The sequence below is a fragment of the Quercus suber genome, unplaced genomic scaffold, assembly GCF_002906115.3.
Source record: "Quercus suber isolate HL8 unplaced genomic scaffold, Cork oak 2.0 scaffold_88, whole genome shotgun sequence".
NCBI lineage: Eukaryota > Viridiplantae > Streptophyta > Magnoliopsida > Fagales > Fagaceae > Quercus > Quercus suber.
In genome coordinates, this window is record NW_027069553.1 from 380,518 (window position 1) to 395,823 (window position 15,306).

The window sequence follows — 15,306 nt, forward strand, 5'->3', positions numbered from 1 at the left end:
TTTATTAAGGAATACTTGGTTTACTTTGCTGTGTGTGTGTAATGCGGTTTGTTCAGTGAGATTGGTTCTCTTTTTACCTATGGGAATTTGCCATCTGGATTTGTTGAAGTTGATATCAGGAGAAATTATACTTATATTTTCATTTTCAACTTTGGCATATAAATTTATTTTTTAAATACTAAATATTTTTAACACACACATAGAGAAAGCGGTGAATTTTTTTTTTTTAAGTAGTGTATATCTAAAAAATTCTTGACATATGAATTATTAAAATGCACGATAAATCACCCAAACCAAACATTGTAACACTTAAAATGACTATTTGTTTTACTTTTAAGTTTAGCGAAATTCAGTATTAAATATCAATTTCTTCTTTAGCGTCTACCATTTTTAAAGAGAGATAAATCAGTTATTCAATACTTAATTTACTTATGTTTAACATCAAAGTACAAGATAGGAGGAGGATAATGAAGCAGGGTTATAATTTTGGGGGATAAATTATACATTTCAATAATTAGGAGTAAACCGTAATATGAGATATAATTTTTGGTTAAAAAAAATGTAATTCCTCTTTGATTTTATTGAACAGTCCCTCTTGTTCTCCTTTTTTGAACTTACCAGGAAGCTACGTGGGAAAAGTGGTGGGAATTGCGATGGGAAGTTCCGAAAAGTGAGTCCGTGTGGGGTCGAGTTTGTTTGAACGTGTATCATTTACTTGACTTTTTAGCATGACTAATTGAAAGGTAAAGAATATTTGGTTGGAGGGAAAAAAACGCTTAGGATGGAAAATAGGGTAGAGATAAGGACAATGAATTACTTTGTTAAAGTGAAAAGGACGAGGAAATTTTCCTTCTAAATTGAGAAGAAAAAAGAAAAGAAACTGCTATTTAGAAAATAAAAATACAAAATTATCCTTATTTATTTTTTATTGTTTTACTTTTAAAAGTAAGAGTATAATAGTAATTTACTATCTATCATTTTGCTATTTCATCTCTTTTACCAAAGACATACAATGAAAAAAACAATATGTTTTTATATTCGTACTTTTTCATCCCCTCAACTTAATAAATAAAATTGCGTGTTCTTTGACATTTGTAGCTTGTATTTTAGAGCATTCGCATCAGTATTTGTATTTTACATATCCATTTTTACATTAAAAACCTACTTTTTCTATTTTACACTACCACTTTTACAAAACACCCACATCAGCTCATTTATTTTACAAGTTATTTCAATAAAATATTCATTCTTCTCATTTTTTTATTATTTCCCTTAACTGACTCTTAATATACGCGCGTTATCTCTCTCTCTCTCTTTTCATTTTTGCTAAACAGCTCTCTCTCTCTCTCTCTCTCTCTCTCTCTCTTCTACCTTCTCTTTTCTGCCTTCTCTCATTATTTCTCAAAAACTACAACCCAGATCAGTTCTTCACTGGCCGAACCGAGCTTCGGCGACCCACGAACCGAGGTTCACGGTGACCCACGACCCGAGCTCTGGCGACCCACGAACAAAGCTTCCCGACGACCCACGAACAGAGCTTCACGGCGACCCACGAACCGAGCTTCGTGCGACCAACAAACCAAGCTCCAAAGACCCGGAACCAAGCTCCGGCGACCCAGATCGTGTCTTCATCGGCCGATCCACGAACCAAGCACCACAAGCACCGATCTATCTCTCCGTTGGTTTGTATGTGTGGGTTTGTTTGTGCGTGGGTCTGTTTGTGTGGATGTGTTTGTGTGTGGGTGTGTTTGTGTTTGTGTTTGTGTGCATCTGAGAAAAAGAAAATGTGTTTCTGAGGTAGTTGTGCATCGGAGAAGAGAGAGAAAATTTGGGGCGAATAGAAATTATTAAAATAATAAATACACGAGTTACAGTACCCGTGTATATTTACACGGGTACTGTAGCTCGTGGAAATATATACATGATTTTGCCCCTTTTTACACCCATTGATGTGGGTGTTTTTTTGCTCAAAATGTATAAAATTTACACTGTATATCTATTTTAGAAGACTTTAACTAGGCTGATGCGAATGCTCTTAGTTATAAATTTGCAGGAGTTATAATATAATAAATATTGTACATGAATTAGGGTTTGCTTTTAATAATAATAATAAAGACATTTTTCCTTTTTGTTATTTTTTTTTTTTTACCTTTAGTATGTTTTTGAATACTTCTTTACATTATGTTTCAGTGTATCCGTGTTCCTCTTTATTGTTGTTCTTTATTTAAAAAAAAAAGAAAAAAAAAAAAAGGACCTTCAAGACTTAGAGGCTGTTTGGTTCACTAGTTTTCATGACTCAATTTTCTGTTTTCATAACTCAATTCTCAAAAATAGCGGGACCCATAGCGAAATACTCATTTGCCTGCATAATTTTTTTGTTTCCATAACTCTGTTTTCAATACTCAATTTTCTAATTTTTGAGTTATGAGTTGTGAAAACTGAAAACAACTTTTGGCTGTTTTCAGTTTTCAGTTTTTAATTTTCTGTTTTCAATGGCAATTTGGTAAATAATATTACAATTTTCAATCCCACCGTCAGAGCCATTCACGTGGGGCGTGCCTTTTGATACTGTCCTCAACGGCTCTCTCTTCAGCTCTTTCATCTCACCCTTCTCACTTCTCTCTTCAGTTGGCAGAGGTCTCTCATCACAAATTTCTCTCCTCTCCATTCCAGTACCACCATTGAGAAGCTCTCACTGCCCTCATCTCCTCACACACCATTTCACGGATCCAAGCTCAGCCAATCCGCGTCGTCGTGTCATGGTAACGCAGTGCTTCACGCGCCAACCACCGAGCTCTTTCTCAGCCTTTTCTAGTGAAATCCGAAGGTATTCTTTACCGTTGAGCTATTTATATATCTGATTTGTTGGTAATAGCAAGGGATTTTGCATCTCTTACATCGATTCAAGGAGTTTGCTTCTCTGTTGATTTTTTTCCTTTTTTTTTCTTTGTTTCACGTTTGGGTTTTCGCATCTGATTTAACTTGTATCAACCTGTGGAATCCTGGGTTTTCAACCCGTGGTGATGTTTGGTTCTCTGATTTTTGTTCTTTACTTGATGTTTGGGCATCTGATGTGATCTATTGAAACCTGTGGAATCCTGGGGTTTCAACCCGTGGTGATGTTTGGTTCTCTGATTTTTGTTCTTTGTTTGATGTTTGGGCATCTGATGTGGTCTATTGAAACCTGTGGTTATGGGTTTTCAAACCGTGGTGAACTTGTCTTGTGCTTCTCTGTTTTTGTTTTTTCTTTTTTTTTTCTTTGTTTGATGTTTAGGTAAGCATCTGATTTGGGAAAATTGCAACCCGTGGTTATGGGGGTTTTTTTTTTTTTTTTTTGATTAATTTATGGAACTAAGAAATGTGTGATAAATGGTGCGATTTTCCTGGAATTTGTTATCAAAGTTCCCTCCATTAAGTTTCTGGTAGTAGAGAGTAGAGATACAGAACTTGAGGCCTGGACCAGTTTATTTGTGTTTAGAAATATTGTAGATTGAGGCCTGGACCAGTTTATAAGTCGCATTTTTGTTGCTTATTATTCATTGTAAATTAATTTTTGTGTAGATGCTACTTTGATATGTTGATTATGTTAATGATTTATATGTAAGTTTATTCGCTCTGTATTTTTTTTGTTAAAAAAAGACTAATAAAACTGTAGAGACTGATTGTAATCTTTGTATGGTATGTTATCTTTATCTTATTGTATGAGCTTGAAATGGGTTTAATTAGTGGTAAAATCAATGATGATGAAAAATATTTTTAAATGATATCTAATTGTCAATTTTGAGTCACATTTTAGTTTTGAGTTTGTTGTTTCCTGTTGCCGTGTGTCCTATGAAATAAAGAGAAAGAGATTTGCTTTTATTTGAATTTACTGATGAATGACATTTATTCTGACTCTGGGTTTGGAACATATTTTGCTCATCTTTTTTCTTGAAACTGTCTTAAGCAATCTTTCCTGTTTACAGGGAACTGGAGAAAAAGAATAAAAATGGAAAACCTTGAGTGTTGTGATGTATCTTGTTCTTATGTTTTCTGAAAACTTATAAAAGCTCCATTTGCATTATAAGAATTGCTAATTGAAATTCCTCTAGAATCTTTGTGTATTTTTTGAACACATTTTGATTACATGTGTCTTTCTTTCATCCTTTGTTTTGGATATTGAGAAAATGGCGTGTTCCAAAACACAAACTCAATTATGTCTAGTCAACCTCTCATTTATCACGCTTTTGCGAAACTTCTCGTACACCAAATTTATATATATTCACATTTCCTTTTCTGGATGCTTCAAAATTGTTGACCATTTTGTTATTGGATAATGTTTTTTCAACATAACATAACCCTTTATAATTACTAATGATAGCATGTACGTTCACAAATTATAGTTAATAGCAGTGTTTAAAAATCGTATGAATGAATTGAGTTTCATAGGAGGTAGCAACTCATGGTAAAGAGAAAATTCTTGTTAGGGCTAATACTTAACTGTCTTTTAACATATTCATAACTGCATATCTAATTAACTATTTTGTGTAATCAATATTTAACCGTTCAACTAAAAACCAATTCTTATTATTATACTTTCAGTTTTTTTTTGGCCAAGTAATTACACTTTTGGTTAACATTAGTTAATTGCACGGAAAAAAATATACTTGAGCTTTGAACTTTAATAAAGAAAAAAAAAGTGTGCATGTGGGAATGAGAAGAAGAACAGTCTAAAAATGTTTTAGTTCATTTGGCAAGCGACAAAAAGTCAGTTTTCTGAAAATTTTGAACCTATTTTGCAATATAAATATAACTAAAAATATAAATAATTTTCTTTCACTAATTTAAATGAGAGTTATAAAATATTACATTGAGGAATTATACTTTTCGACTTTAAACTATTATCTCAATTACATTTTACCCATGAATTATTGAAATGCATGATTGACCTCCTAATTTTAAAAATATGTTACACTTAACTTTTTACCTTCTGTTTTGCAATTAACTTAAACATAACTTAGCATTGAAAGACCAATTTACTATTTAGTTGTCTGTTTTGTATAGATGGGTAAATTAGTCTGTTAATGTTAAATTTTGTCAAATTTAACACCAAAACAAATGATAGAGGAGACATTGAAACTAAGTTACAACTTTGGCACATTTAATTTGCAAACTAAAACCTATGTCCTAGATTCAAATCCTAACCTTTATCTATTACAAATAAAAATAAAAACCTATGTCCTAATTTAGGAAAAAAAAAATAGAAAGGAAACATTTTTATTACATTCTTGTAATCAGCATAATTTGACATAAGACAATTTGCCACATTTAATTCAGAAACTAGAACCTATGTCCACTGATCAATGATCATAATACTTCATTAGAATTCTCCTTAGTTCGATGCCTATGCATTTTTAGTTTAAAAAAATTTGTAAATGTATCATACACGCTACCATGTGCTCAATCTTTGTTCCTCTAAATATACTGGGATATCTTTATTGTACTTGTGATATGGTTGTGTATGAGATGTGTGTTGTTCTTTAAGATGGCTGCAGAGTTGACAACATGGGATGCCAATTGTGAGGATGTGTTGTGTGACTCTGTACTTGGACACTATGTTTGTGGGAATTTGCGTCGTTGTCATGCCAATGCGCAAGTGTGGGAGGAGATCACAGACAATCTTAATGCCCGCATGGGGAAGGCCTTTACCGTGAGGCGGGTAATTAGGAGGTGGAAGCGTATTCAACAGAATTATCGCAGAGCAATGGTGGGCCGTAATAGATCTCTTCGGCCCAACGTTTCCCCTGTGTCCTCTCCAGATCGATTGTTAGATGACCCGCCGCAGTAAGAGGCGGATGCCTAGTCGAGGCAATTTAGTGCATGTTCCTTTTGATGTACTACTGACATATTTTGTTCCCATTATGTTCAGTAGCATACTTTCTTGTAGATTGCTATGTACTTAACCATGCACTAACCTAGTAGTATTTGTGACCACTTATTCAGTTTATAAACTCATTGCTTCGATCTTCCATCTTTTGTATATCTGGTCACATTGTATATGTAGTAAACCTCGATGAAGGATTTATATATTACCACTGTTTATTATATATTACCATTGTTTCTTACATTTAGTGCATGCTTTTTCGTATCCTTGTTGAGTTAAGTATGGAAGATTTTCCAGTTTTTGGACCCCTTAAATGAATCCTATAGTCCTATTGTTCAATTGTTAAAATTATCAGCTGTCATAAGCTTACCACGTGGCATGTTTCAAATAGATGGCACATGAATCACAAGATCAAGAGGAGAAATTGTGGCCTTCCCATGTAGAACATATATTTATTGAGATAATGTTAGAGGAACAACTTCAGGGTAACATGGCAAAGGTGTGTTCAAGGGTTCCATGTGGACATCAATCACAACTGAACTTAACCGAAGGACCGGGAAAGATTTTATCCCTAACCAAGTTCAACAGAAGCATAATAGGCTTCGTACCAAACAACGCAAGTGGAGCCAGTTGCTAAGACACACAGGATTGGGGTGGGACGAGCATACCCAAACAGTGACTTGCTCTGATGAGGTGTGACAGAATGTGGTTGCGGTATGTTTACTGTTGTTTATTAATTTTGACTTATTGCAATTATTTATTTATGCAATTTGCCTCTTATGAACTTGCTGCGTTTAGTGTGCTAATGTTTCCAAGGACATTCCAGAGCAATCGTGGTGCAAATAGCTTAAGGAATAAGGGATGCCCAGACTACCCATCACTGCAGCAGTTGTTCGCCCCTAGTACCGCAACTGGGAACCTGCAGATCTCCTCAAACACTCCTCCCTTAAATAGTGATGAGGAGCGTGCCCTAGAGGAAGAGCTTGCCAATGCTAATGATAATGCAAGTGCACCCACCCATTTGGATGATGACTGTTACACCCTTAAGTTTGACACTTTCCCGCACACTGTGGAGGACGCTGAGGTTGAGGAGGTAACCCAACGAGCAGAAAAACGTCCTGTGACAGGTGCAAGTGGCAAGGGTAAGAAGGTCTCAAATAAGTCGGATAGGGTAAGTGAAATGACTGTAGCCCTAAGGGAGTACACTGCAATGTCGAGGGATAAGTTCAGTGGTAAACTCGGCAAGGGTAGCGGTTCATCCGAGCAATTCGCTCAATCTGCTGTAGGCGGTGATCCTTGCTCACTTCCCAAGGCAATGGAGGTGTTGAATTCTTATGCGGATCTCAGTAACAAGGCCTATATCAAGATGTCAAAGGTTTTGCAGCAAAAGGATGATAGGGTAGTGTTTATGTGTATGCCGGAGCATAGGAGGAGGTCTTGGATTGATGACATTCTAAACCCGGAGGAGGATTGAGGGAGAGCAGTTTCGGTTTAAACTAGAACAATATTTGGTTTTTATGTAATATGGATTCCGGCTGTTCTATTTAATTGTTTATGTTTCGTATGGATAATACTACGGTTTATGTTATTTAACAAACTTGGGACCGCAAGCATGGTTTGTGTTATATTATGTTTATGTTATTTAGGAACTTCAGATGCCAAACTAGTTTGTGTTATATTATGTAACGGATTTGGATTTGAACTTGGAATCTTTGTATGGTTTGTGTTATATTATGTGAAGGATTTGGATTTGGATTTGAAGTTAGGATGTTTGTATGGTTTATGTTATATTATGTGACAGGTTTGGATTTGAAGTTGGAATCTTTGTATGGTTTGTGTTATATTTGTGTTATAGTATGCGAAGGATTTGGATTTGAAGTTGGGATGTTTGTATGGTTTATGTTATATTATATGACAAGTTTGGATTTGAAGCTGGAATCTTTCTATAGTTTGTGTTATATTTGTGTTATAGTATGCGAAGGATTTGGATTTGAAGTTGGGATGTTTGTATGGTTTATGTTATATTATGTGACAGGTTTGGATTTGAAGTTGGAATCTTTGTATAGTTTGTGTTATAGTATGCGAAGGATTTGGATTTGAACTTCGAATCTTTGTCACGTACTTGGATAAGGTTCCTTTTTTTTTTTTTTTTAATTTTATTATTATTATTATTTTTTTACGTTTATTTTATGGTTTTTTTTTTTTTTTTTTTTAATTTTATTATTATTATTATTTTTTTACGTTTATTATCGTGATTGTTGAATTAGGTCTTTATATTCTACGTGACTATTATGCGATGTACTTGTTTTAATAACATATTTACTTTTATATCTCTCTTTACATAACCTACCTGAATAGTGTGTTTGTGCTAATGTGTAGGTCACTTATGGCATCTGGAAATGACTGGTGGCAGGCGGTCCAAGAGTATGACTTTGATGATGCATACTTCAACAACGTTGGTTCCAGCAATGACTATGACGAAAATGATGATGACTGGCCCAATTCAGAGTTTGAAGGTGAAGAAGAAGCAGAGTTTAATTTAGTGAATCCTTTAGTCGGGGAGATGTTCGCATACATGTAACGGCATTATGATAAACAACCAATGCGAACAAGTGCGTTGACCGGCAAGGCGTATATGGACGAGGTCACTGAAGGTAATCAAGCTAAGTGTTATGAGATGTTCTGCATGACACCTGAATTACTGTTGCATTTGGTGGACGAGTTGGCTGCACATGGTTACTTGAAGGATGGACATGGTGACGTGAATGCCACTCAGGCCGTGGCCATGTTATTGTACATACTTGGACACAACACCCGCTTTAGATGTGTTGCAGACCAGTTTCAGCACTCAATAGAAACCGTGTGCCAGCATTTTCGTCAGGCGTTGCGGGCTGTCCACCACTACGCGAAGCATTTAATTAAACCTGATCAGAATGTCACAAGCCTCCCCAAGCATCTTCAAGTGAACAAGTACTGGCCATGGTTTGAGGTACAAATCATTCCCTTACTTGACATACTTCGTACAACAGTAAAATAATATGATTTTGTAGATGTCCTTGCTAAGATTAATGAAAAGGTCCAATGTGTAGAGATGTATAGGAGCAATTGATGGAACGCACGTGAGTGCCCGACCTCCTGCAAATGCGACTCAAGCACATAGGGACTGTAAGAGCCTTATAACAACCAATGTGCTGTGTGTGTGTGACATGGACATGCAGTTCACATTTGTCCATGGTGGGTGGGAGGGTAGTGCAAATGACTCAAGGGTTTTCGAGGAAGCAATTAGTGACCGGAAGCATGGATTCCCATGGCCACCAACAGGTACTATACATTACTATGAGTTTAACTAAAGTTATTTTATCCTCCACGTCTAAGTAGTGTGTTTATTGTACAACTTAATTACGTGCTGCCTGGCTGTGTGTGTGTGTGTAGGGTCGTACTACTTGGTGGATTTGGGTCTACCAATTGGCACTAGTTTTCTCCCCCCTCACAAGTCAATTAGGTACCATGCGCAAGAATTCCAGTCAAGCCGTAGACGGATAAGATCAAAAAAAGAGTTGTATAACTACAGACACTCGTCCTTGCGAATGGTGATTGAGAGGTCTTTTGGAGTGCTGAAGGCCCGTTTCCCCATTCTGAATTTAATGCCAAACTTCAAGCCAATTAGGCAGCGTTACGTGGTTATTGTGTGTTGTGCTCTACATAATTTCATATGCATAAACAATCGGAGTGATGAATTGTTTAGAACAATAGGGGAGAGTGTTGGCGAAGGTAGTGCGACCAATAACGAAGGTAGTGGCGATGCTGAAGCAGCAACAAGCTCAACAACCCAAAGGCATGTACTAGAAATGTCAAGTGCATCGAAGAGAGCGATGGGGCAATTTAGGGACAATATCACTGACACAATGTGGGATGATTATGTTACCCGTGGCAATGTCAGATGATTATATGTTGAAAATGGCAATTGACCATTTACTTCGCAGCGTAATCGTTTTGGCACTATAGTAAGTGATGGACAACTTATTAATTAGATAGGTGGATGTATAAGTTAGTTCAACTTGTAATGATATTGCACTATTTTGAAATGACATGACAATGTGCAGATATGCTCTCGGCATAATTATGTAACGTAAATCGATTGTATCAATTATTAAAATATATATGTAACTTAAGGGTTTCAAGTTTCAACTATTTATGTGTCGACTCTCACCAATGGCAATGAATACAAAGCTGACCACTTTTATTAAATGGCCACAACGGTCCCTCCATTCTAAAATAAGTTGTTAAAAATAAAATGCGAATATGCGATGTACGCACTACAGTTTTCAATTTAGATTATTTAAGTATCATTAATTTGGGCCAAATGTCAAAATGTGCGGTTCAAAAAACATATAACAAAATTAAAAATTGTCAAAACGTGGAAAGGTTCAAATAATTCTATGGGGAGATAAAAAAAATTGGTCATACGCTGGAAAAAAAAGTCTAAAAACTTCCAAGTAAGTAAAAAAATGATAAAAACATATAATTAAAAAATAACGAAACAAAATTTATTAAAAATGAAAATTTATGAAGACATCTTTTTCTTTTTATTTATTTATTGATAAAGACACCTTATTGTCTTATACACTGAAGGGGCCAAATATATATATATATATATATATATTTTTGATAGAATACATGCAAAAAATATTAACTGACGGAGAAGTATTCATTATTGAATATAAAAGAATGCATAAAACGAATAATAATAGATTGACCTGTTTTGTTCAAGGAACGTTCGTTACTATACACAACACCTACCTGTACAGCAAACAGCTGACAAACACAATTCTCATTCTGCAAAATATTTAAGAACTCAAAACAGGGCATGCGAAGTGTAATGTACATTATACACGTGACCGTCAATGGTTCATGGCAGACGCAGTTGCGTATGACAATGACCCCCCAAAACATTAGAGAACACAAAATAAACCCTGAGTACAGTACAAGACAAAAATAAAGCTACCCTATACTTATAGACCTTGTCTTCAGCAATCCGGAGTTTGAGATTACTTTTTTCACCCTTGCGCTTTGCTTTCCTTAGGAGCTCCCATGCTTCTGCTTCCCTTGCATAAGCCTCATCTCTTTCATTTCTTGCAGCTACAGTGTTGGCCTTATATCTCGCAAACCTTTCGTGGACAAGTGGTGCCGTTGCACGGCCACATGGGCATGTATTCTTGTCCAACCATCTGAAGAACTTACATGCCTGATCAGAGTCCTGCATACAACATTGAAGACATATATAAGATGGTCAGCAAAGATAGTAAAAAAAAAATGACAAGTCGAATATGTAATGACAATAAAATTGAAGATAGAAACTAACTGGCACCCACTGCTGACATCCATAGAACCTCCTACCGAAATTATGGATAGACAAAGAGGTCCTTTCCACACACCGATCCATATCGCACATATGGTCGGAAGAGGTGGACTCATAAGTAGTGGCAGAAGACATGGTTATGACTTTTCTTTTTCCAATATATCTACACACATATAATTACATATATATATATATATATAATGTCAGTACATAGCTCTACATAATCAATGCACTGTCAATGGAAATTCATCTTTTTGTTGTTAACTTCATAGCCTTCATTATTGTTCTACCACCTAGCAGTAGGCAAATTGATTGATTGAACCTCCTACTATAGTATACTACATTTTACAGATCTCTGCTTGTATGAGTTGAAAATTGATTAGATTGGATTGCCTTTGACGTATACCAAGAAACATGTAATTCATATAAATTCTATCTGCCATCAATGTAAAGGATACTTTTAGAGATTAGGTAAAGCAGATCTAGAAAATAGTCCTAGGATTGTACTACTTGTCATAATATGTCTAGCACACTGCACACCATGTATTGTTGATACTTTACTGCAGTTCTCAAAAATGAATATTGCTTGCTGCTTTCTGTTATTTTATTTATGAAGATATTCTTGACATGCAAACTGTGTTCATCGGATCCTACACTAGTAGCATAAGAGAATAAAACAATATTTGTTCCATGATGTGAACATTTTAACAAAATAAACAGCAGGTAGCATAAGAGAATAAAAATTTATTTTTATAAGTCCTTAGCAAAGGAAAACATTAAAACTTCATTTGTGTCAATGTGTGTGTGTGTGCCCACACTCCTACACTCTTGAGAGAAAACCCTTCACAACGCAAGGATTTGAAGAAAACAACAATTTACTAGTTGTATTTCATATTTCCTTCAAAAGAAATATCATTTTAGTGGAAACAAATTTAAAAACACTTGTGGGACTTCGAGTGGTTAGTTTCTGGATTTAGTTAACAGAATGCATTACATTCTATAAAAGGTTGGAAGGGACAATTGAGAGGCAGGTCATGTTTTGGTGTTAAATCTAGACCCTTCTTAAGTCTATCTTTGAGTGTGCTGTAATCTGTGACAGCAGACATTAAATCAAGATTCTTTTGCTTTTTTCATTGTTCTCTCAGTACTTTTCACAACATGTAATGATATACATTGTTTACCAAGATAACTTTAATTTTTATCACATTTTAAATGACTCTAGAAAACACAACTCGAGTTCACTAAGGCAGCAACTTCAGATTCAACAAAAGATACAGCCGCCCATTGTAGAAAAGGACTACATCTGGGAGGAGTGGAAACTATTCCTTCACAAACGTCCTAAAGTTACAAATTATTAGAGCAGTACTTTACTTTGCACACTTCTTTAAATCAAAGTATAGTGAAATATAAAGAGCAAGGAAACCTATCCAATTAGCTTAATGGAGAAAATGCTACAAATACAAACTGCAATGTTGTTGAAAGCATAGGAGATGAAATGCCAAAACCATACAAGAATTTGAATAGAAAAGTACATGACATACAACAACAACAACAACAACATAACCTCAGTCCTAAACATTAGGGTTAGCTACGGATCCTCAAGAGACTAACCACAGTTCTGTACAGGATCCATTCATAATAAAGTGACTAAACCTATTGCAACCCTTCTCTTTTTTTCTTTTTCTTTTTTTTTGGGGGGGGGGGGGGGGGGGGGGGAGGGCGCTTGGGACCAAATATGAATCACCAACATTAGCTGTGACCAAAATAGATTATGTCCATGTCTCCAACATTGGAATAAATCATAATTACTGCCACCAACATAATTACCTTTTGCTTGATCACAATTTCATGCTGTAATTGGCGTATCTTTTCACAAATTACTTGAAGGTTGTCCTCGTGCAAGGATATCTTCACAGCATCTTCGCTAGATCCATCCAAGAGCAAAGTTTCTCTCTTATGTTTGTTAGCTGTGGGCCTCTCTCTCAAGTCCTCTATCTTTCTTGCAATAGATTCTGCCTAGCTCTACATTAATAATATCTGTAAGAGGTGCCCATCACAAACAGGAAAAAACTGAAAGGGAAGAATATATCATGTGTTGCTGAGATAAAATAAGGATGTTCACAAAATATCATATTTTTACTTGAAAATTCCACATGTACTCTGTGAAAACAAAATCACCATCTTCAAAAAGTCAAGCCAGAGGACTAATGACAAAAGTTAATTTTTGTTGTAAGATACCGCAATAATTTTATGTATTACCACTGATTTGCACTTGTCATTTTACATCTTTTATTAGAAATATAAAAAAAAGGAAAGAAAAAAGACACTCTTTAAGGCCAATTCTGTGGGACCAAAACAAAAATCTAATTACAAAAGCTATTCTTAAACGTAGAAAACACTCATGCAAACAAGGCTAGAGCCGTACATGCAGCAATATGATTATGTAAATGGACTGAAAATTTAGCTGAAGAGACCCTCCCATCACAACTCAAATACACACACACACACACACACACACACACACACACACACACACACACACATATATGTAATTTTTTTGAATTATAATAACCTGAACATGTTGTTGCAGGGATGATATCAGTGCCACCCAACAGAAAACTATCAACTGAAGAAAATAAGTTTCTTTTAAGAGACCTTAACATAATCCTACAAGAGGGTTAATAGGACAAGCAAAAAGTTCAATTTCTCCACCACACAATTTTCCTGTTATTAGACCTTAACATAATCTAATAGCTTCTTTATTAGTTTAAAATAATAACAATAATATATATATGTATGTATGTATGTATGTTTTAATGAAGAAGTTGTGGTCCAGTGGTATAAGCTGCACCTCCATTGAGGGAAATCCAAAAACCAGGATTACAAATTCTTTACCATTTGTTCAAAGGGGTGCATTAGAGTAGGATTCACTTTACCATTTTTAGAACTTCCATCAGTTCCATGCAAGTCTTACTAGAATGGGATTCTATTTTTATCAAACCCTTCTATGCGTACATCAATTGACTAGATTACTCATAAGTCATCAAATACCTCTCCAATGTTGACAACACACTAAACTTGGCCCTGCAAAATAAAAATAAATCTCCAGAAGACCAACTTTAATTTCCACCATCCCAACATTTGAATTTCTCTTCTTTCAAAAACTATGAATAAGCTCTAGATCAATTATGTTATTTTTGGCAATCCGTCTATTAGGTACAAAAGCCGACTGTTGGGGTCTAATGAGTTTATGCAATAATGGTCTTTTAGCAATAATATTTGTTATGGACTTGTGACCACATTGCACAAACTAATTCCTCTATAATGGACGACAGAGCTCGGATTAATAGTGACTTGTCCAACCATGTGCCAATAATGTTTGAAGAATAGCCTCAGCATATCATTATGACTGGGAAATTTGAGACAATTTTAATTTCAATGATGACTGACTTAATTTCCTTAGGATTAGGGTAACTCCAAATCAAATAGTTTTCCTTCCGCGTCATACATGGTTGAAGGATATTATCAAGACTTTATGTGAAGCATAAATAAAGGGGACTATATAACTTAAAAAACGTGAGATTTGAAGCAGCAAAGTAAACACAATTCATGTTTTCAGTGATATTGAAGCAGCAAAGTAACAAAAAAAAAGTGTTGATTTATTTACATGCCTGAGTTGAAATCTGCCTAGGGATTCTTCTAAGACCTCGGCGAGATGAACTTTGAAGAACCCACCTGCAAAACCCAGAACATTTTTCTCAAAATCCAAATGCAAAACACACAAATCAGCTAAATAAACAAAGTGAGAGAGTACAGGACTGTCGAGGTAGCATCGTCTTGGGTCGGAGGAGACCGGCTGTGACAAAATCGGGAAATGGGTACTGTTTCTTATGCTCGTCGGCGCCGCTGGGTCACGACGGAGGAGATGGCGCCGACGTACGTGTCGGAGAGATCGGTGTTCTTCACTGGCGACGGTCCTGACGAGGCGAGGGAGCTTGAAATGAGAAATGGGAAGGGGAAATGGGAGAGTGACCGGGCTGAAGGGGGAAGGGGAAATGGGAAATGAGAAAAGAGAAGCTGAAAT

The 15,306-nt window shown here is 35.7% G+C and overlaps 1 protein-coding gene and 1 long non-coding RNA gene across 3 annotated transcripts; one reads left to right on the forward strand and one right to left on the reverse strand.

The window, feature by feature from the left end:
- Positions 1 to 8,465: 8,465 nt before the first annotated feature.
- On the forward strand, positions 8,466 to 9,807 carry LOC111994486 (protein ALP1-like). The gene is made up of 3 exons (XM_024026372.2): positions 8,466 to 8,852; positions 8,953 to 9,184; positions 9,296 to 9,807. Exons 1-3 carry the CDS (start codon positions 8,466 to 8,468, stop codon positions 9,805 to 9,807), a joined length of 1,131 nt encoding a protein of 376 aa, XP_023882140.2.
- Positions 9,808 to 10,598: 791 nt separating this feature from the next.
- LOC136067868 (uncharacterized) lies at positions 10,599 to 15,306 on the reverse strand. 2 transcript variants are annotated; one of them, XR_010629266.1, is made up of 5 exons: positions 15,037 to 15,306; positions 14,894 to 14,957; positions 13,050 to 13,259; positions 11,226 to 11,385; positions 10,599 to 11,120 (listed from the first exon to the last, which is right to left on the reverse strand). It is a non-coding gene; the product is annotated as an uncharacterized LOC136067868 (long non-coding RNA). The 2 variants fall into 2 exon arrangements; XR_010629267.1 differs by lacking the exon at positions 11,226 to 11,385.